A 23,364-nucleotide genomic window follows, 5' to 3' on the forward strand; every position below is an offset into this window, starting at 1 on the left:
AGCTTCTCTCGGGAACTTCTCCTGAGGTGCTGCCTTTCTTTACAGCTTGTCTGATTCCATGAGGCCAGAGACTCCTTGAACCACCAAAAAAGGCAAACTGAAAAAAACAGAGCAGTCTGACTGGTTAGAATCCCGGGTTGTGGAGGAATATGGCCAAAGAGGCTGGATTTATGACTGGCAATCACCCGTCTCATTTTGCACAGGAAAGACATTTCTCTAATCCACCTGTTCAATTATTTATCATGCTATGTGTTACCTCTTAATTGTCACTTGGGCAAAGCCTTTATGTTGTAAGGTGACACCCTAGTATTTTTTTAATGACCTTAGGCAAAGTGATTGACACTGGATCCTGGAGTCAGATGTTCCTAGTGACGCAACTTGTTCTCCCAGTAGCAGGAAACCTTCCTGCCATGATTAAGTTAGAACTGTGAAAGTGCTAAAATGTGTTGTCAGCCTTCCTCTGATGCAAACACTTTATTATAGAATCTAGTTGCAGAGGAGTGAAGCAACACATATCTTGCCTCCAAACGTCCCTTTTCTCTCTGGACTAGCCACTCTCTGTAGAAAAGCAATGTGTTCCGGACCTTGAAATACCAGTGACCACAGTCACGCCTTTCCCAAATGTACAGTGTTTCCGGCTCTATCCTTTCCCCCTTTTCTATTTCTTTTTCTGGGTTCATACGACAATGTGATCACAACTGATTTATGTCTGGCAAGCTGCCAGTCTCTGAACTCTCATTAACTACCCCAGTCAAGCAAAACAAAAAGCCATCCATTCTGTATTTGAACTTGAAATGGAAAATCATCTGTGTTTGCTTTTCTCGATAGGACGCTGAGATGGAGCAAAAGTGTAAGTCTATTTTTTTTGGACGTGGCCTACACTTCCTGATGAAAATACTTGAGAACCCGAGAGCTTCGAGTGTCAGATCCACTGTGACTCAATGCTGGATGGTCCCCATTAAAATAGCACAAAGGGCTTTCTCAGCAGCCCTGCCTGGGTTATCTCTACTACTATTCAAGTTTCCTAGGTAAAGAGTATTTTTTAGGATATCGTTGCCTCCTGAGTGAATATTCTGAATTGTTATGGATTCATTAATTTACCAACGTTGTACCACAAGTAATGCAATGAGACCAAACACACATAAGGCTATGTCCTATAAACATCTGTGATTAACTTAGAAAGGAAGGGGAAACCAATAGCCTATGTTGTACTCCGGTTACTTTTACACTCAAGATTCTTATATGTATTCAGTCCAGATTACCACAGACATTGTGTTCCCATTCTGTCATGATTCCAGAGGTACTGGAATCCAAATATATGAGGTTAACACATAGAATGGGAAGTTGACCCTATAGGCTTTTACTCTTTTTGTAAGATTATACCTGAATAGCTGAGCCAGACTTAATTCAATCACAAAACATTTCTTTTCACTTCTTAAATTTCCAATACATCGATGTGAGTGCTCAGTAAATACTGAGCAAATGAGTGAACGAGTGAATGAGTAATCAGAGAAGAACCTCATCTTGGAAGGAAGCTGGTGTGAGTCAGCAATTCCCTAACATTGCTGCATACGAGACTCAATAAGTGCTTTATTTGTATTTGTGGTATTTCTCCAAGTACCACTTTATTTTCCCCCTCATTTCTCATTCCCCCTCATTCCCCCTCATTCCCCCTCCTCATTAGAATGAGGAGTCTAAAGAAAAATTTCTTCTTTTTCCCTGAAGTAACATCCCAGTGGTATACCCGCACTTAATGACACACCATGTGTTCTTCTATAATTTTTCTTTGTTTAAATGTGCTCAAATACCCTTCCAGTTTATTTTATAAGAATGGTATTGGATGATAAATATTAGCTGAAAACTTGCTTTTTCACATAGTATATTATAGACATCCTTGCAAATTAACATTTGTACATACCAGTCTGCCTTATTCATTTTATTAGCTACATGGTATACATAATATAGAGGCACCATAATTCATTCAAAGGTTGTTTTGGTGCATGTGTGTGCACAAGCTAGCAATGCAGAAATAAATACTTATGTAGTTCTATTACATCTATAGCTATCATACATTTCCAAAAGTGGGATAAAGAGCATACACATTTAAGTTTTAATAAAATATGGCCATATTACCTGATTCTTCATCCTTACCTATACTTGTATTTCTTAATCCTCTACTTTATTATAAGTCTATTGAGAAATAAACTGGTATCATATTGTGGTTATTAATTTACATTTCCTGGGACAGTTTGTTTTTAAATACAGATTCTGGGTCTCACTTTGAATCTACTGAACCAGAATCTCTGGGGTCAGCACCTGTGAATCCTGGTCTTTGTAGAGCTGCTAGGTGGATCTGATGCAGTTAGTGCATGGACAGGCATTTAGGAACCACTGATCAAAATGATCTCTTGGTTGAGACATAAGCTTCTATTATTTAAAAACAAAACAAAACGAAACAAAATCCTCAAAAGCAATAAGATCTGGTTAGTAAAATTTGTATGTTGCATAATCATGTTATATTTTCTATATGACAAAACTACACTTTTTTATTTTTATTTTTTTACATCTTTATTGGAGTATAATAGCTTTACAATGGTGTGTATACACTTATTTTAGATGTTGATACAAATCTCAGCTTGCCACCTTAACTTTTTAAAAATGTCTGTGTCCAGTCAGAAAGAACAGTAAAGCATAGCTGTAGGCATAACCCATTTCAAGACTTTTGAAACATCTTTAGCTGCATGGCCAAGGGGCATAGACCCCTAATGGTGGGCATCCTATAGGAACCTCAGGGCCCTGGGACAAGATGGAGTTGAACGGCAAAGATCTGGATCTGTTTGTGAGTTTTATTTCTGTCAGGTATGACCTGTTGGATCACAAGCAAACCATTTCACCTCTCCAAGTCCCCATTTCCTCATCTAAAAATGAGAATAATATTTCATACAGCTTCTGGAAGGAGTTAACGAGGGGCTGCAAGTGAAAATGCTATTCTACATCTAAGCACCAATGTAAATGCTAACCGGCCCTCTATCAGATAGCATGATAGCTTTAAGGTTTTTCTGAGATATATAAATTTGGATAAGGATATGCTGAACATAAGGAACTTCTGTGATATGTACATGGATTTGGAGGGGGTGGGTTCCTGACAGATATGGCCTAATACAAATTCCTGTGTCAACTTGTTTTCTCTCAGTGTTTGCAGTTTCACTCCTGGGGTAAACTGCTGTTTTTCTACTAATGTCCCATTTAAAGTGACTTTCTTGCAGCTTCTGTAGTTTTAAATGTCATAAAAAGTCACTCAAATCACACTTCAGCTAAGCTTTAAAATTAATTTTAAGATAGATAAAAGTACTACCTAATACGTTGAGTACCAGTCTTTGACATAAAGAGCTTTATATCAATTAACTCAATTAATACTACAACCCTATGAGGTATACCATTATTATTCCCATTTTGTTGATGAGGAAACTGAGGCATGGAGAAGTTGACTTGTGCAGAGATACACAGTGAGAAAGCCGAATTTCAAGACCAGGTGCTTCGTCTCTAGAGTTCATGGCTTTAACCACAGTGTTACATTGTCTTCAGGGAAGATAGGTATTGATATCATGAGGAAGAAGAAGATTTTAGTTATGATAATATTTTTTATTCATGATCCCCATAGAACTCATAGATTGAAGTAAAGTGTTTCTGCTCCTTTAGAACCTGAATGTTTGATTCTCTGGTGATAAGTTTGAGCCCTGTGGATGTTGGAGTTATTGAGCCTCTTTGCTTGGACAGAATTTTGCAATTGATAAATCCCCGTAACCAGTTCTTTCATTTTTGCCTTTCAGTGATCCAGTGAGGCAGAGAGACTGAAGTCTGGCTCTGTCCATGACTGTTCAGCATTCACTCCTGGTGCTCCCTCTGGGAGTATCCCTTATTGCTCCTTCTTACTCCCTGCACCTGGCTAACTCTTCTAATAGTCTTACTCTCGTCAAGTCACTGCCTTAAGGAAGCCTTCTTCGGTTCCCCCTAAAGTGTAAGTTTTTCTGCTATGCACTGTTGTACCCTGCCTCCAGTTTCAGGAAACTCCACACAGGAAACTCAAGGAGGCTGGGAATGAAAGCACCAGCTTTGGTGGCAGATGAAGCTGGGTTCCTGAGATGGTCCCAGGTTCGCTAATAAGAGTGTGTAGATATTTGGAAAATGCTGCATATTAGAAGAAGACCAGGCTTCTGGTGGCAGATGGTTCAGAGGTCTGCATTTTCAGTCCTAGCTTCTCAAAACTGTTGACTTGGTCTTTAGCATTAGCTTAGACTCTTGACCCTGTGTTCCTCAGCTTCTGTTGGGATGTTTGTTCAAGAATCAGGTATTGAAAGGTTACTATGTACCTTGGAGTACAGGCATTGCAGTTAAGTAGTAGACCCTACTCTACTAGCCGTGGATCTCAATTACTTGGCTTAATCTGTCTCTCAGTTTCCTCATCTGTAAAATACAGATAATATTAGGATCTACTTCATCAAGTGAGATCATCCATTCAAACAAAGCTCAGACAGTAATGTTTAGAGTATAGTAAGTGCTTGGTAAATGCTGTTGTTCACATTATGAGTTAAACTCCCAGTCTCTAGTCTGGGAGCTCCTGGTCTCAGAGCACTTCCCTAAGAATTTATTCCTTGCTGCTTCGCTTTTTCAAAGCCCAAATCTAAATCTTATATTTCCACTCTAATCTCCCATTTTCTAGCCTGCTCTGCCCTAACATGTCCCAAGTTCTGGTGGGGCATCGCCTTTCTGAAATATATACTTAAAAGTGAATGTTATAACCACTGGAATGACTAAAATGGAAAAGATGGAAAATGAAAAAAATTGATGGAGATGTTATGCATCCAGAACTCTCTTATAGTGCTGGTAGGAGAATAAATTGATTCAAAGATTTTTGAAAACTGGCAGTAAAGCTGAACACATTACCCATCCTGTATTTAATTCAGGCATTCCACTCCTAGGTCTTTCTCAGCCTAGGAGTTGTGTATGTATGTAAACTAAAAATCATGTAGAAGAAATTTCATAATAGCACAATATTAGTTATCCCTTGCTGAATAACAAATTACTCCAAAACTTAGAAACTTATAACAACAAACATTTATCATCTCAGTTTCTGTGGGTCAGGAATTTGTGGCTTAGCTGGATGAAGGGCCAATTTACCCTTTAGGCACAGTACGTGCAGTGCCTGGAGTTCACAGTGCTTGTCAGTACAAATTCCTTTTTGCAATAGATGAAAATCGTCTTTTTTCTTAGTGGAGGAAAGGGCCCATGATACATGAGTGCCAAGATCCCACTAAAGTCATATAATCACGTAATGCAGCCCTGGTTGAGGGTCTCTCGTGAGGTTTTGGTCAAACTGTCTTCTGGGAACACAGATCCACCTTCAAGTTCATTCAGGTAGTTGCTGGCAGGTCTCAGCTCTTCTCTAGCCGTTGGCTGGAGGTCTCTGTGCCTCCCCACATGGGCCTCTCCATGGTGGCCTGAGTGTCCCCACAACATGGCAGACGGCTTCCCCTAAAGAAAGGAGGGAGAGAGAGGCACCGAGGTGAAAGTCTCAGTGTCTTTATAGCCCAGTCTTAGAAGTGACATACCAGGGCTTCCCTGGTGGCGCAGTGGTTGAGAGTCCACCTGCCGATGCAGGGGACATGGGCTCGCGCCCCGGTCTGGGAAGATCCCACATGCCGCGGAGCGGCTGGGCCCGTGAGCCATGGCCGCTGAGCCTGCGCGTCCGGAACCTGTGCTCCGCAACGGGAGAGACCACAACAGTGAGAGGCCTGCGTACCACACACACACACACAAAAGATGTGACATACCATCATTTCTGCCATCGGTCACACAAAGCAACCTGAGACAATGTAGGAGGTATGTGAATATCAGGAGGCAGGCATTTTTGGGGGCCTCTGGGAGTCTGGCTACCACAAGTACTACTTTTGTTTTTTATTTATTTATTTTTTTTTGTGTGGTACGCAGGCCTCCCACTGTTGTGGCCTCTCCCGTTGCGGAGCACAGGCTCCGGACACGCAGGCTCAGCGGCCATGGCTCAAGGGCCCAGCCGCTCTGCGGCATGTGGGATCCTCCCAGACCAGAGCTCGAACCCGTGTCCCCTGCACCGGCAGGCGGACTCTCAACCACTGCGCCACCAGGGAAGCCCAGTACTACTTTTAATAGTTAGAAACTAGAAACTATCCAAACGCCCATCAAAAGCAGAAAGGATAATAAATGATGGTGTATTCATACAGTGGAATTCTACACAGAGATGAGAATAAACACTTTATAATGACATGAAACAATATGGATGTACGTCATAAACATAATATTGCACAGAAGCCAGGCACAAAGAGTACACACCCCACAATTCCATTTATATAACGTTAAAAATCAGGCAAGACCACTCATGTGTTAGAGTGAGGATATCCTCCTGGAGAAATAATGACTGGAAGTGGATTCAAGGGGGGCTTCTGAGGGACCAGCAATATTTGTTTTTTTTCATCTGGTTCCACAGGTTTGTGTGTGTGTGTGTGTGTGTGTGTGTGTGTGTGAAATTCATTCAGCTATACATTTTTCTCTATACATATTATACTTTAAAAAGAGTTTTCTGAAAATAGGTATTAGCACACCTTTTTTTGGTCTCCTTTTCCTATCATTCTGGAAATGATATCTGTCACAGATAAGCATAAACCTGCAATAACTATAATCTCTGGTCAAAAAATTGGTCTGACTCAAGGCCTCACCAGCTGTGAAACCTTGATTGGATAAACCACTTACCCTCTCGGAACTATAGTTTGCTTGAGAGTAGGGTGGACATGCACTATAGCCTCAATGTGTGGTGGAGAATATTGAGTAATATCAGATACATTTGAGCCCCATCATATACAGGGTCAAAGAGTAATGTAAAAAATTGAGTGTAAACAAATTACCTTTGAAAATTACTTAGATAAGCCTTAAATCAATAAGATGCCCTTGAGGCTCAAAAACCAGGAACAAGGAATTTACTTTTTTTTTTTGCTTCTCTTTAGATCCCTGCTCTGGTCTTCCTTTCTGTGGGGCAGCCTCGGATGAGATTGGCTGGAATGGGGATGGGAGGAGGGGAGGTGTGTGTGTGGGGGGATTTCTCACTCTCCTGATCTCTTTTTTATTAAAGACACATAATTGAATTTCTGTATTAAATATACCTTTACAATGACTCCAATGTATGTGAAAGCACCAAAAATTATAACAATATTAAGAAAATGTAAGTTATTATTCATATTTGGAACAGGTGTTTTCCCCAGATTATTTTGGTCTAGAGAGACTTCGTGGATAATGTCAAGGTTAAACAAGTGACTAATTAAAGCCATTTAACCAAAAGAGGGGGCTGCTTGATGCTTGATGGCATGTTGGGACAATAAGTAGAGAAAGAAGCTGAGGTCAACATTAGATAGAAAAATAACAATTTTGCAAGCGTGTAGTACTTTATAGATGACAACATTTAAATCACTTCTTTAAAGCTAAGCTTATTTTAAAGATGAGGCTTAACTTCTCAAGATCACCTGACTAGTTTAACAGGAGAGCTGGGATTCATAACCAGATCTTCCAAGTTCAAAACCATAACACGGTACAAACCAGGATCTCTGTCTCTGTCTCTGTCTGTCTGTCCGTCTAGTGGTGGTGGTGGAACAGAGAGGTAGGTCTGAGGATTTGTGATCTGGCTCTCCTGGGCTTATCTGGCCTCAGCCACCTCGGTGATCCATCTGACCTTGCCATCTTCTCTAGGCAAGGTTTCCTAGATCAACCAAGATAGTGAAGTGGGGAGAGCACAGTTCCCTAGATGGCTGTGTTTCTCACCTGGGCAGAGACTTGCTGCCCAGGATGGGGTTAAAAGTTATTCCTGTGCATTCTAGGATGTATGAGGTTTAGGGAAAATCCCTCCAGGTGATAGCTGGTTTCTGATACTCCAGGGTAGGACCAGGTTCTCTTTTCAAAACATACATGCCTGCATCATGCTTATGCATGCATTTAACACCTGCTTATCATTAGATCATCAAACCATTTGTAAAGACAAACCTTGACCGTTAAAGACATATGTTATGAGATAATTGTGATATCATGATTCAAGTCTGGGTTTATTCTCCTTGTGGGAGTTGGGAGCCACAGTACATAGGACTATCTCTGTGCCTTACAGCTCTGCAGGTGTGTACACCTTTTTAATGTGACTGGAGGCTCCTCAACAGGGCAAGACCTTCCTGTATTTACTAGAAGAACCCAGAATTAGCCATTGCAAAGTGGCTTAGGGAGGAGGGTAGGGGTGCCCTCACTGGAGGATCTTCTCCAACTCCTCACATATAGGAGAGATATCTCTATTTCTGGTATGATCCTATTTCAGTCTTTACAACTTCAGTCATTCCATGGGGTTTCTTTTGGGACTCTCAGGTAGCAGCATGAGGCCCCCTGGTGGCCTGAAATAATTCACAAGTTTACTTTTCAAGCAGTTGGAAGGGCAGGCGTGGCTAGAGAAATGTTATACAAAGGTAGTAAATACTCACCTGGACGTGGTGCTTCCAGTAGAGGCAGGGTGGAGTAGGATGACCTATTTTGGGAGAGGTGAGAACTAAAGAATTTTCTTTTACGAGATTAAAACAAACTAATTCTGGATCAAACAGTCAACACTTTCTGATTTTTATTCTTTCGTTCATTTAGCAAACACTTATTGAGTACCTAATCTGTGCAGGACATTTTATTAGGGGTTTAAAGATATATGACATATGGGGAGGGGGAAGGGTAAGCTGTGACAAAGTGAAAGAGCGGCATGGACATATATACACTACCAAACGTAAGGTAGATAGCTAGTGGGAAGCAGCCGCATAGCACAGGGAGATCAGCTCGGTGCTTTGTGACCGCCTGGAGGGGTGGGATAGGGAGGGTGGGAGGGAGACGCAAAAGGGAGGGGATATGGAAACATATGTATATGTAAAACTGATTAAATTTGTTATAAAGCAAAAAAAAAATATATATATATATATATATATATATATATATATATATGTATATATATATGACACGTTATGCACTTCTAAGGAGTTTTGGAAGAAGATAAAACATTTATGGTACTCACGTGGTAGAAAATGAAAGTTGCCATCAGAGAATAAATAGGTAGAGCCTCTTGAAGGAGCAATTCCTTTCAGATAAATGGGAACCTCTGGGAAGTGGTGGCACTTAAGCTGGGGCTCTAGAAGCAGGATTTGGATATGTCAGAGTTGGAGAGGGAAAGGACGGCATTATGCAGGAGGGAAAACAGAAGTCTGAACATACATGGAGGCAGGAAAACTGAAGCCTGATCCAGGAATGGGGAATCGTCTGGTCTGGCTACCTCATGAATTTTGGGGTTGGAGTAAGAATGAAAGCTGGATACATTTGTTTGGATCATACAGAGCAGGACCTTGAATACTCACCTGAGAAATTTCCTCATCAAGCAGTGGGGAGCTTTTGGATCTCTTTGAGAAAAAAAATAAAAAAGCATGTCAAAACACAGTATCCCTCCTGCTGTCATAAACACAATGCCATACACTTGCATTTGGTCCAGAGGAGTGTTCACCCGCATGTGTTCAAGATAATTGTATTCAACAACTCCAGACTTTCACCATCTGAACTTCAAAGCCAGGAGAAACTAGGTCATCGAGGTGTCTCCCCTTAACAAAACCACCTGAGCACCAGGGAGCAGTCAGTGCCAGAGGGCTCCTGCCACGTTTAATTAAAGTCCTTGATAGAATGTCTTTCATCGAAAGTGCTATGCTAGGCTTGTTTTGTTTTGCTTTGTTTTTCCAAGGTTTAGGAAAGGCTTTGTGCCTATCTTTCCACTCTAGTTTAATATGGTTTAAACGACGTGAACCGGGGATATTTCTGGCTAGAGTTATGGCGTAGAGTCCTAGCTGCTCAATATTCACAGAATTCAAGCAGTAACGTTAGTTGCATTGTATTATTGCTAACTCAGTTAAGCAGCCTGAGAATCTACCCAATGCCTGGTATATAGCTGGTGCTCAAAAATATGTTAAGCAAATATTTAACAACTGATCTGATAAATATGTAACACACATTTCACAACACATTATAAAATTCCTGGCCCAGGGCATTGATTTCCTAATTATAATGGCATATAAATCTTTTAGAATAAACATAATTCATATTATTCTTCAGAGGTCGTGAAAAAAATGATGTGATAAAAAGTAAAAATCTTTTAGTTAAGTTAGGAAGAAGCAACATGTCCGTTCGAGAGAAACACAATGGAGATGTCGTTGTCAATGAGGAAAGGAAAGATGGGCAATCCGGAACTGCAGTAACAGTAACTACAATGGAAATAACCATTTAAGAAGTTTCAGCAGCAATGAGTATTTATTATTTTGAATAAAATGTACATTAAACTTTAATATAAAAATCATCAAAAGTGCTATATTGGATTATTTTAATATTAATTTATCCCCGCATGTCATCGAGTAGCTACACATTTTACCTTTTTTTTCTAAACTTCTGACACAGCATTACGATCATCTAAAAACTGTCCAATGTTAAAACATAAAAAAAAAATTAGTTTATTCTTCAAGAAAAGTACCACCAGTGATGAGTTACTGAAAGTGAAAAATAAAACAGATGCTAGAGAATCAACTTTTTGGAAAAAAAAAAATGATCACAGAATTTCACAGGAGTATGCAAAGTTCAAGGCCGTTAGACTCTCAGCAGAACATTTTTATGACATAACATCCTAATAGCGTAAGTTATCTCTTTTGGAGGCAGGTTGCTGGTGTGCCAGAACTCATCTTCTCTTGCCTACTTTCCAAGGTGAACCAAATGTTGTCTAAGGCCACACACCTCCCATGACCCCTAAAATGTTTAATGTAGAGGAAAAACTGGTTTTTCAGTCTTAGAAATAGCCCTCAGAGTTAAGTTTGTCGTCGAAGACACGAGTCATTGCTCACAGACGAGAACCCCATCCATCCTCCACCCTCCACCCTCAGGCCACCCCCATGCCTCTGGTCTGCGGCAATGCCAAGTCCATCCTCTCCCACACCAGTCCTGGGTGCATTGGCGGACGGAGTGAGAGCAGGTCCTTCAGACCACACATCCCGTTTGGTCTCATTCAGTCCTAAGCAAACAAGCTTCTCTGATTTGCCACGAGAGCCGTCTGACTCTCCCGCCTCTTGGCTTTCTTGCTCCTCTGTCTCACCTTCCAGCACAGGGCGCTGGAGGCTAACAAAAAAAGTCCCAATGACAGAAGGACCAGACCTAAGATGGAGATGATTGAGCCATGGGAATTGAAGCTGTAAGCCACGGCAGTGACCGCTATCCCGGCGATGAGGACCACCACGGCGAAGGGGATGATGCAGCGGTAACAGGAGAGCTCAGCGCCCCCCGTGGCGGCTGTCAGCTGAATCTCATTGACCAGGGGGACCATGGTGACCATGACTTCACCATTGGAGCTCTTCTGCATTGCCACTGGCTTGGGAGACTTCGGGGTTCCCAGGATCTCCTTTATGGGCTCTTCGGTCATTTTTACAGTATGCCTCCTAGCTGAGTTCACAGACTAGACCTGGGCGGTCTCACCAGGGTGGAAGCTGTGGAGAAGAAGACAGCAGATACCAGTTAAATGCATCAGAGTAAAGCCCCACGAGTAGGAGTAAAGAGCTGGGGGGAAAGACCACTGTGTTCTTTTCTAGGAGGCATGGACGCATGTGAAAATCAACTTTAATATACTGTTTTCCTAATTGTTTGCATTCTCTTTGCATTGAGAAGAAAGCAAGATAAAGCAGAGAACCATAAAGAAAGGGAAGATATAAAAAGCAGGAAACACTTTACAGTGCTTAATGCACTCTGGCGGTCTGCAAATGTTTTACAAGCTTTTCTGCTTTGTCTATTGCTTTTCTTTCCTCTAAACACACAGAGAAGCCTCAACCTTAATCCCCAAACAGCCTCATTCAAGAGGAGAACACGTTATAAACAACACTTCGCACAGTCCCTTCCACGCTCACAGCAACCTAGACTCTGCCGGCGTTTCCGGGCATAACATGCACTCTTTCCAAACTATTGCCCATTCGCTGTGCACCAAAGCAACGTCGAGACCAGCAATCAGCGTACAAATGATGTTCTCCTACATCAACTGACAGTTAACAAGTCTATATTGTTGTAACTGTTAAATACAGCGAAACATGCATCCTGGGTCCACGATGGGGGTGCAGTTGGGCAAAAATTCAGGGACAATAAGGCTAGGATATGTGAGCTAAAATGCGGCAATATCCTCTGATCCGTTTGAAAAGGGAAAAGTAAGAAAAATAATTCAACAATTTTTGGGGACACAATTTTGTGCTTTTTTTATGTTAAAGAGAAGATCAATTATTACGATAATTAGCTGTCAATTCACAAATTTTCCACTAAACTCAACAAGGAATTTTGATATTATATGTACCACGTTTAAAAAAAAATAAGCATACTAGACAAGCATAAAGATTTACAAGTTCATTTTTACCCCGCGCTGCTGTGTACAAAAACTTGCTGCGCTGCGCTGTATCTCTCTAAATATTTTGAATCTGAACATTTCAGGGTGAAATCTGAGACTCTCGATCAAAAGCCTCTGGTTGAAACGCCATCTATGAGAAATCAGTGAACACTCTTCTCCTGCTCAGACATGGTAAGTCATTCTCCTTTACCATCGAGAAGTGATCCAGCAGCTAAAGAGTTGAGCAGTTATAGTTACTGAAAGCATTTAAAGGAAGATACTGGAGATGATTTCAGTGAGATGAATACTTTGATCATATTAAGCACCCACTGAAAACTAATTCAACACCAAATCAAACCTCACAGTTTCTTCCTTGCTCTGGGAGGTCCAAAATATCACTCCTTGTGCAATGAACTAAAAGTTAGAGCTGCCTATTTGCATGGCATTTTTAATCACCAAATTAATCACTGCTGTTCAATGATACCTTTAAATACTGGCTAGGCCCGTAAAAGGATATTTGAGATTCTGACTGAAAGAAAAAAAAAAAAATCTCCACCCCAAAGCTGAGACTTCAGCTAACCTGAAAATGAAGCTCCGTCCCCCAAAGACTTACACCGACCCATACCTCAGAGAGAAGCAGTCCATTACCAAGGAGACCACTGGACTTGGGAGGGAAGGAACAGCAGCGTCTGAGCTTCTTCTGCGACCTCTGGGAAGACAGCCTGTAACAGCACGTCTGTAAATAAAGTGACAGGACGGGGATCTCCTCTGGGGAAAAGAAAAGATATAAAATACTGTATGGCAGGTTTTAGAATCTGGAGCTCTTTCTTTTACCCTACCTCTTCCTAAATGACGCTTGTCTTTCCCTCTCTCTCTTTTTATTTCCTCCCCCGCCGGACTGCCCCTCCCTACCATTTTTTTTTTTTTCTTCGTTCTTTTCCTTGCCAGCAGATTCCGAGTTTTGGCTTCCCCCAGCTCTGCTCAGTGACATGATAAGTCAGAATCATTCTAGAGTCCCTAGAGACAGGAGGCAGCTTTTACTTTTATTTCTCTTGCAGCATTTACTGAGTGCACTGCTTTGCATTACTCATTTTTTCCCCAGCCAACCTCCAGATCTTCCTCCCGCCCAGCAGGCATTTTCACAAGAAAATCCCAGAGTCAGCGTTGCAGACCCAGCTAAGGGGACAGAGCTGAAGGGATAGACACTTTTAGGGTGGGAGGAACAGCTGTGAAGTCATCGAGCAGCTGAATCCAGCCTCTAAGCCAGCAAAAATCGATGTTCCCAGGTTTCCCAAGTATTCTTTCTTCATATATGTGTGCTGACCATCTGAAGCTTAACCCACCACCCACCACCCTCCCTTATTTGATATTAATTCATTTAGGAACAAGGGTGGGACATACAAATGTTTGTCACTAAGGGGGAAAAACAGTCATTTTGATTTAAACATGATTACTACTTGTGCTAGGAAGTGGGTAACTTCGGCAATGCTGAAATCATCATTACCATCACTGTCATTATAGAGCACCTGCAAGGCGCATGCATTAACATTCTCACTAGTTTACAAACGAGTTTATAGATAGTTTGTAAATGAGGCTCAGAGAGGTTAAGTAATCTGACAAATTTCACACAGAGAGAAACCCTTGGTTTGAACTGTAGGCTTTAAGGAGCACACAAATTATGTAAGGAGCTTGTTAAATGTAGATTGATTTAATAGGTCTGTACCAAGCTCCTGGCTGATGTCAACCTGCAGATCCTCGACCCACTTAAAGGAGCAAGGTATTTTAAATATTCAAATGTATATGGCTCGACGTGTCACGCTCTCAAACAATAAAGGTCTATTTCCCACCGCCTGTCTGCAAACGGACTTAGAGCTTTAGACTTTCTTACAGATAAGCTATTTAAAATTTTAAAACCCCAGATTGTCTTCCGGAGGGAAAAATGAGATAATACTGGGTGACTATTATAAGCTCAGCCCGATACTTCTGTAGCTAAAAGTTATCCATCCTCTCTTTTTAATCCATACAAGTTTGAATAATAGCTTTTTAATTGATACAACTAATACTACAAATATAAATGAAATCTTGAAAGAGATTTGTTTTCCTTCTTTCTCTTGAGTTGTTAGATTTCTCTGACTTCTGCTGGAGGGCATGGACGTTCTCAGACATCTCATCTCTGTTCTACGATAGCCCACTCTTTCCATCCTTGTCTAGAAATCATACCATGGTGATTTTGTCATAAAGGGAGAGGGACCAGAAGTCCTTTTTTCTAGAATGGAAATCAGAGAAAGGGCTTCTTCATTAAAAAGAAATAAAGTTGAAAAGTTCCTGAGGCCTGGCTGAGTCGGGGGAGCCCAGCCTGCTGAGGATGATGAGTACCTGGAGGGCCTCGGCCACGACTATCCTCAGACTTCAAAAATGTGGGATATAAAGGGACACATTCACCCTCCAGGAGGAGTGCTGTCACTTGGTGTTTGAGAAGGGCTACTTAGAACTATGGCATTTCAGCACTTGCCAGCAATGCCCTGGGAGGACAGGGATATTGGGAGCCACGGGCCACATAATTGGAGGTTTGTGAGAAGCCCCTTATGAGAGCAGCATTCTTCCCACTGTGAACTGTGGCCTTCGGGGGCAATTCCTCTTTACTTTCTAGCAGGGGCTGCTTTCTCCCCCAACATAATCCAATAACCCCACTGAAGCTTTGCATATCATCACCCTTTCCTGTTGACCATGTTCCCCCATTGTCAAAGTCAAAGGTACATGATTTGAAGTCCTTTCAGAGAGAAGCCAGAGGCACTTTTTTTGGATGGTGACCTCTTGGCTGAACTTATAATGAGGGACAGTGAATGCATTTGTGCGCTGGGGGCAGGGTTGGTCTGTCATTATTTCTCCTAATACCCAAGCTTTCCTCAGCCTTTTCAGGCTTCAGATGTTACATTCACCCTTATTCTTCTTTAGAGTATGTGCATCTGCCCAGATACACAGATGCACATCTTCAGATTGCTAGTAGACAACTGATGGTTTGTTTTGATAAATACAGAGAAGTAGAAAGCTTTGGGACAAAGCAGAAATTATATCTAAAGAATAGATACCTATCATTATACCCAAGAACACCTGCAGTTTTAAATGATTCTTACCTCTTCAAATTAAAATTCAAAGAATTCCTAGTGATCAATGCCTGATGTCTTTGAATGATTTTTCCTCCCTCCTCTCTGTGCCTATAAGATATTAAACATTCCTGAGAGTGCCTTAAGAGACACCTGCCCCCAGATGCAAAATCTCATTCACAAAGCAGCAAGCTTTCTTTCTGCAAGACTTCTTTCAGAAGGGAGAGGAAATCTTTCTGGTTCTTTTTAAACAGAAGGCTCCAGGAGATTCCTTTAAGCATGGAGAACTTTTCAGAAATCTTCTAATTCATGAATTAAATCTACATCCTCTTACCCCACCCCACCCCTCCAAAGACATTCCACATTTCTTTCCCAGTTTCAAAAACCCAGGCAAAGATCCTTACCTTTCCCAGCCAGAATTGGACTGACACAGCTGCCAGCTCCCGGCCAGGCCAACAGCTAGCCAGAGACTGTGATGCAAATCACTACGCTAGGGACTGTGAACAAAGTACTCACCAAGGCTTAAACACAATTAAGGGACCAGAGGAAAATTGATGAGAGGAAATTCCTTAAGTGCTGTTGTATTTTCTTCCATATTTCCCTCTATGGAAATGGAATCCATGTATTTTTTTTTAAAGGGACCCAAGTTTGGAAAGAGTGTCCTCCTTTGTTTTTCTTTCTTTGTATCCTCATTCGGGCTTCCATTTTCAAGGTTTTCCCTATCCAAAGCCCCCATTCTGATACTATCCCTCTGTAAAACTGTGAACCTGCAGAAAAGAATTCGTAATCCTTGTTCTATACTTCTAGGAGGGTGTGGGGTTGGGAAAGTATGTGCAGTGGGGAGTGAAAAGGCAAATTAATTTTTTCACCATAACAAGCAAGCAATAAGAGGAGTAAAGGAAGAAGAGATCTATTGATGGCGAAATGGCATTTGGTTCCTTGTGGGGACCCTCTCCCTAAAGCCAGAGGAGAGGTCTTGTCAGTGCTGTTCATCAGAGAGGGCGAGGCACCCTGGCAATGGTGGTACCCAGGAAAATCGCATCTCTGAGCAACTGAGCTAAACTTCCACCAAAGGCATCATAAAACGCAGAATTAGGAGCACTTGCTGTTCTGGAGAAAATTCCCCCAAATTAAAAAAAAATCTCATTTTACTTCGAAACAAGCCAGAAACAAAGTTATTGAGGGAAGGGAGATATAGAAGTGGAGGAGGACAAGGAAAACCGTGAGTACCATGACCAAGAGGAGATTTTGCCGGTTTCCCTTCAGTAGAAGCCAAAAGGGTTCATTTTCTCAATTAGAAAGGGCACTATTTTGTTCCTGCCATGGGTCGATGTTGTTGAAGACCTGAAAATTTCTCCTTTGGGAACACACAAACTTTTCATTGTGTGAAGAGCACCCCCATGTGCGTTCAATTACTCTCCCATATTTACTTTCAGTTTGCTTTTGCTTGGTGTGGTTGATTTGGCTAATTTTCAGCAGGCCTGAAGATGCCAGTTCCTCCCAGTTCTCTGTCCAGTCGCCACATGCCTTTGATCTCCGTCATCGCCCAGTCCAATTGGATTCAGTGAGATTTGGGGAGCTGGCCAATTTTTCTTCTTTCCAATGCTTCTTTTAAGGGTGTGTCTGCATTTAAGCTCTGCAATCATGGACATTTTGGAAAGTGATCTGTGCTTGTGTTTTCATTTTGGATAACAGGTCATATTATTTCTACTCCTACCCCTGCCCCAGAGCACTTCTCTTTGACGTCTAGGACATCAAGGAAGGAGATCTCATAGTAACAGGTGGAATAATGGGTATCACCTCAGACATAAGTATACAGTCTCCTGTTTGCTGGTCACTTTTAAGGCACCCCAAACTCATAAAATCCACACAGACATAGAAAGGAAAACACATCTTTTAGGTGTACACTCTGGTCACCATTCTCTTACCCATTTTGTTCTGAGTCACTATGAAAGATTGCAGAAACATAAAAAAAACCCAGAATTGCTGAAATCAAATAACATGGTGGGACCTTAGGGAAGGATGAATAAACTAGCTTTCACTTCATCAAGAACAAATTGTCATTCTGGCCTCAGATGAGAAGAGGCTGATTTTCTTGTTTCAAAATCTGACTATATACTAAAACAGCTATGATAACATCCCCATGCATCTGGCACAATCCTTATACTTGTGTACATTATTTTTGGGGGGGCCTAAGATGAGGAAGCTCAGAGGTAAAGAGTTATAGCAAATTGGACTGACACTTTCCCAAGACAAGTGCACAGCACTTGGGTCAGCTTCCCCTACTGGGCTATGGATCATGTATTCAGGGGCTTGTGCAGCCCACCATTTTTGCCTTTTCCAGAGAAGGAAAGGGAGGGACAACAGTACCCTCCCCGCTTTGCCCCTCCTCTTCATCCCTGATAATATGGGTCCCTTCTATGCCTTTTTACAGAAGCAGTCTCCCCCTAGCCTCTGGTGACAAATGTCACTTGCCCATAAAATGATGTGCACAAACATCATGTGACCCCAATCCACACCAAATCAACACAACACTTCTAGGTTTCAACATCAGTCTGGTCCTGGGGATTTGAAACCATCCTGTAACAAGTAAAATTTTCTAAAAGTTAATAATCTACAATGTTCTGTAACGGTCAGTTAGCTTCTCTTGTTCCATATTCATAGAGCAGAACATACCTTCTGACCTGATTCGTCATATCCCAGTTGTGTAGCTCTGCTCTTGAAATGACTGGCATGGGATGGGCTCACCAGTCTGGCCCTCCTCCACATGATGAAACATTCAGTTGAAACCATAGATTTTAAGCTCTGCGCTTAAGTAAGAGGAATGTTGAGTTTATGTTCACAAGTAGATTTTGTTATCTCCAGGTTTTAGAGAAAGAAATGGGGGTGTCGAGGGTGCCACTACCCCCAGGTCTAACTCCAGGCTGCTTCCTTCTGAGTCGATCTACGTGATACATCCAGGTTGAAGAGGAGAGAACACAATAAGGCTTATCAATCATCTAATATGCACCACTGATATACAGACCCTGTCTCAGGTCTTTGTATTTTTATTTTACTAGTGAGGAAACTAAAACTCAGCAGCGTTAAGTCCTTAACTTGCCTGGGATGCACTGATACTTACTACACACGTTTTGGGTGCCAAGAACTTGTTGAATGTTCTAGTTGAGCATATTGAAACCAGTAAGTAAAGCATGATTTCTGCTCTCAGGGAGCTTACAGTCTAGGACAGGAAAGCCACAGGTAATCTTTCTGCCAGAGGGAATACCAAACTGCTATGGGAGACCCCTGGAAGATGAAACCAGTCTGGTCCAGGTGGGAGGGAAAGCTTCAGGGTAGACTGGTACTTGACAGTGTAAGTAGGGAAGGAGAGAAGATGATTCTAGTTGGAAAGAACAGCCTATATATAAACGTAGCTCAGAAAAGTGCAAATCTGCAGAGAGCTTTGAGTAGCCTATGTGGCTGAATTTGAGAGAGCATGGGGCAGACAGGGAGCAGTCCGAATAAGACTGGGAATTGTTGCTGGTGAGATCATTGCCTCAGGGTTGAGTCTGAACTTTATTTTGAGAGCAATGTGGGTTTTGAATAGGATGGCATGGTCGGCTCTTTGCCTTGTCAGTAGTAGCCTGGCATTAAAGTGTTGGGATGCATTAAAGTGTTGGGGGCGGGGGGCTGGGGTTGGGGAGTCAAAATGGGGAAGCCAGAAAGTGTGTAAATTAGAGAAACTTTGTGACTGTCCACATGAGAGTGCTGGGGGCCTGATAATGGAAAATGCATACAGGTGGGGAGTCACTACAATGGGCAGAATTGGTAAAAGTTGGCAATGGATTTCTCAGGGTAAAATTACCAAGGGAGAGGGGTTTGTAAGGTTTTTAAGCCTAAGTAATTAATAGCTTGGTGATACTCTCAGCAGAAATAGAGGGCACGGTGCGGAGGGTATACACTTAGTGTGGTTAGCATAGCTATCCATTTCTCCAACACAGAGGCAAATGCTAGAGAACGTGGCATTACTGCCTGACTACTAATTTGTGAAGCATTGTCTTAGTTGCCAAATAATGCTGTCACAGTCTCACAGGTGAATTTTCCACTAAAATTACGATTGGATTTATAATTCACTTCATTTCATGCAAACACACAAAATTGCAGATACATATGCAATATACATACATGATTTGAGATTGCTAACTTTCTGCCTGGAACAAGAAATAATTTTTTTTTTTTTTTTTTTTTTACTTGTTGACAGTTTTGCTTTATTTATTTTAGTTTTATTTATTTATTTATGGCTGTGTTGGGTCTTCGTTTCTATGCGCGGGCTTTCTCTAGTTGTGGCAAGCGGGGGCCACTCTTCATCGCGGTGCGCGGGCCTCTCACTATCGCGGCCTCTCTTGTTGTGGAGCACAGGCTCCAGACGCGCAGGCTCAGCAATTGTGGCTCACGGGCCCAGTTGCTCCGCGGCATGTGGGATCCTCCCAGACCAGGGCTCGAACCCGTGTCCCCTGCATTGGCAGGCAGACTCTCAACCACTGCGCCACCAGGGAAGCCCCAAGAAATAAATATTTTAAAAATTCAGATTTGAGACTTTAAATGTACTGACTATATGCAAATGATATATTGATTCAATTTTAAAGTTTAATTTTAAACTCGTCAAAAACGAGAACATAAGTATGCAGTTCTTTTTGTACAGTGTCTATAGCATGAAAAAAGCACCTCAAAGATGTTTTCTGGGAATGAAAATGTTTTCTTCTCCCATTGATCACTACTCCAAGGGTTCGTATAGAGAGTTCCAATCACTTCACATTTGGAGAAACAGCCTTTGTCTGTTATTAATATTAAGAGCTAATTTTATGTTGCCCCACGAGTTAAAGCTTTAAAAAAAAAAAAAGGCAGTCCCAGTCCACTATGGATTTCTTTAGAAATGTCCTGTTTTGGGCCTCATGCATTGTAAGCAAGCCTTCACGTTAGGGTTTTCCAAGATCATGTTGACTGGAAAATCTCCCATAAGTTCCTGAAGGATAGTATTAATAATTATATGTGTAAGGGAAGTTTTTGCCAAATAAATGAACAAGTAAAAGGATGACTCTACATTGAAATCAGATATAAACTTGAAAGTTCAGATCATTTTTCAAATGGATTATTTCAAAATGTCCAGCTATTTAGTGCTAATTACATTAGTTATTCAGTTATAATTGAATTACTCAAATATTATTTGCATTTTCCAGTATTCTTTGGATGGTGGGTACCCTGTAGACCCAACAAGAGGCTGTACATAATAATAAACAAATATTTATTGAACATTTAGTTTGTGTTATATACTTTTTATAGATTTATTATTTCATTTAATACTCATAAATAATCCAGGAGGTAGCTGCCAGACAGTCCCATTATATAAATAAAGAGATTAGGGACTTGTTTTGGGAAGTCACCATTTAGAAGATGGTGAAGCCCAGAACTAGAACCAAAGCCTGTTTGACTCCAAAGTTTACCCCTATGCATTACTGTTTCTGTGTTCAGATGATATGCATGTTTTCTGTTGCTCATAGGAGTTTACACTCACCCCAGAATAAACTTGGGTTTAGAAAAAATTATTTTGCCAGAAAAAACATGCAATCACCTTCCCACAGAACCCCTGTAGTGACCCATTGATGGGAATAGGATCACCTCAAGAAACTGTTTGGAAATATTTTTACCCACTTAAAAAGTCTTTGGTGTTCACAACGTGGGTGGATAGTGGGAAAGGGAACCATTTGCCCAGCTGAACTGAGGTCAAATTAGAACTATTTATCTTATGAACTTATCTTATGGAACAATACAGAGAACAGATCCCTTGCTTTCTTTCTTCAGATAAAAATTTTAAAGTCTTGCTTCACAAAGGAGACGGTACCTTGCTGTCTCCTTGTTTACTTAAGTAAACTATACAGGAAATGGGCATTATTGTCTTTGTAAAAGCACTTGTAAAACTTGATGAAACTAATGATCCCAAGACAGTGCATGACCACAGAATGAGAACACGATGTTCCTTCCATCGTGCACACCGAGGGCGTCAAGTCCACTTTGAACTCCAACTGGCCACTGAGCCTGGTCAGTAAATCTGCCATCGATATCTTTGGATGGCTTCCAATTTGAGGGGCTCGATGGTCTCAGGGGAACCTCTCTCCCCTGACTATTTCTATTTATCTTCTAAGTTAAACTTAGTTTGGAAAGGCTTCTTTACAGCTCTGATCTGACTTGTTATTTCTTTCTAGGGTTACAGGGTAAGGTTTTGGATCACTTCCACAACACAATTAACATTTCTGACTCTATACTCTAGTTGTGCAATGAAAACAGCCATAAACTGAAAGTGAGGAAACTTGGGTTTGAATCTTATTTTTTCCTTTTTGTTGACCTTAGGCAAGACACCCAACCTCTCAGGGTCCCATTTGTCAGATCTCAGAGTACCCTCTGTAGGTTCTTTACTATTCTTTCCTTTTATTCTATTTTAAAAAGCCTATTTGGGGTCTTATAATTTCCCATATCATTATCAGAGAACGTAGATGAGACAACTTGGGAAAATAGCTAACACAACTACCCTAGCTACCAGGAAATCTCTTTAAAAAAAATATTCCCTGGTGTAGCATCTGTCAGCAAAGCCATTGACCTCTTTCTGTGGATATTCATCTATTTCCCTGAGAGGAGAGTTGCAGACATCTGGCTCAGACACAGACTGCAGTGCAAAGGTTTCCTCCAGTTCAAATCAGAAATTCTAGGATTGCAGTGTTTACACACTAATTTCCACTCTTGCTGATCCAAAGCCGATGTAATAAGAGGTGTGAGGTGTCCAAGGAAATCAGTTAAGCCATAGATGGCAAGTTGAATTTGGAAGGCAAGCATCAGGGGCCAGAATTCCCACTGGTGGAGCCTTACTCTGCTGTGACTGACACGATGAGATATAAGTCCGAGATCTCAGCTCACATCTTAAAGTGACAGGACACAGGAGCAGCCAGGTTTAGGGAAGACTGGTGGGAAAGCCCAAGGGTGAGTCTCTCTGGGAACAGGAAGCAGGTACTGCTGTACCAATAAGGTTTTGGGACACAGAATTTTTCAAGTTGGAGAAGCAATTGAGCTTCCCAGGGGCTGCCAAGGGTGTGTCACATGGAGCGTGCACTTCCTTAGTGCTTCTCCTGCCCCAGGTCACAGAATCCAGAAGGGAGCAGCTGTGCTGCTTTATGACTTGCATTAACACAGATTCCTATATAAGCACCCACTTCAGATCCTCACATTATGGATTAGAGCAGAGACAAGGATGAATCTATATATTCCTCTCTTTCTGAAATTCCTTTTTGTTTTCTTTGTGGTAGGAGTATAATTTTACCACCATCGAATATATTCTGTATACCAGTGAGGAGTTGGACTACCTGCATGAGAATTGCAGAGTACTTACAAAAAACCCAAAAAACAACAACAACAAAAAAAACGTGTTTCAGGATTCTACCTAGACCTACTGTATTATTGCATCAGGATGTTTGGTGTGTGTGTGTGTTGGTAGGTCAGGAATCTGCATTTTTTTATTCATATCCCAAATGAAGTTTGAGATCCCCTGCTTGACACTAATATAGCAAACTATTGAGTATGTGCACTTAACCACATGGTTCTCTGGTTAAAAACATCAATGGTTCCTTTTCATTGAAGGGTCAGCTTCAGCTTAGATCAAATTGCAAATACAACACACTATTTCATGTTCCTCTTGCCTGTTGGTTCTTACCTATACTCAGGATGATGTCTGCTCATTTTTCCTGATACCTCAAGCAT

At 41.4% G+C, this 23,364-nt stretch overlaps 1 protein-coding gene across 3 annotated transcripts; it reads right to left on the reverse strand.

Moving 5' to 3' along the window:
• Positions 1–10,361: 10,361 nt before the first annotated feature.
• TMEM100 (transmembrane protein 100) lies at positions 10,362–16,048 on the reverse strand. Of its 3 annotated transcripts, none has more exons than XM_081217972.1 (3): positions 15,987–16,048; positions 13,104–13,246; positions 10,362–11,600 (listed from the first exon to the last, which is right to left on the reverse strand). In XM_081217972.1, the coding sequence occupies exon 3, from the start codon at positions 11,534–11,536 to the stop codon at positions 11,132–11,134; it is 405 nt and encodes a 134-aa protein (XP_081074098.1). In that variant the 5' UTR covers positions 11,537–11,600; positions 13,104–13,246; positions 15,987–16,048; the 3' UTR covers positions 10,362–11,131. The 3 variants fall into 3 exon arrangements, with proteins under 3 accessions (XP_081074098.1, XP_081074099.1, XP_081074100.1); XM_081217973.1 differs by lacking the exon at positions 15,987–16,048 and adding an exon at positions 15,613–15,683; XM_081217974.1 differs by lacking the exons at positions 13,104–13,246; positions 15,987–16,048 and adding an exon at positions 12,509–12,693.
• Between the last annotated feature and the right edge of the window lie 7,316 nt (positions 16,049–23,364).

The sequence above is a fragment of the Mesoplodon bidens genome (genome assembly GCF_964165515.1).
Source record: "Mesoplodon bidens genome assembly, chromosome: 19".
Classification (NCBI taxonomy): domain Eukaryota; kingdom Metazoa; phylum Chordata; class Mammalia; order Artiodactyla; family Ziphiidae; genus Mesoplodon; species Mesoplodon bidens.

Bases quoted from the DNA above. Each gene is read 5' to 3' on its own strand.
- TMEM100 (XM_081217972.1), bottom strand. From the start codon at position 11,536: ATGACCGAAGAGCCCATAAAGGAGATCCTGGGAACCCCGAAGTCTCCC.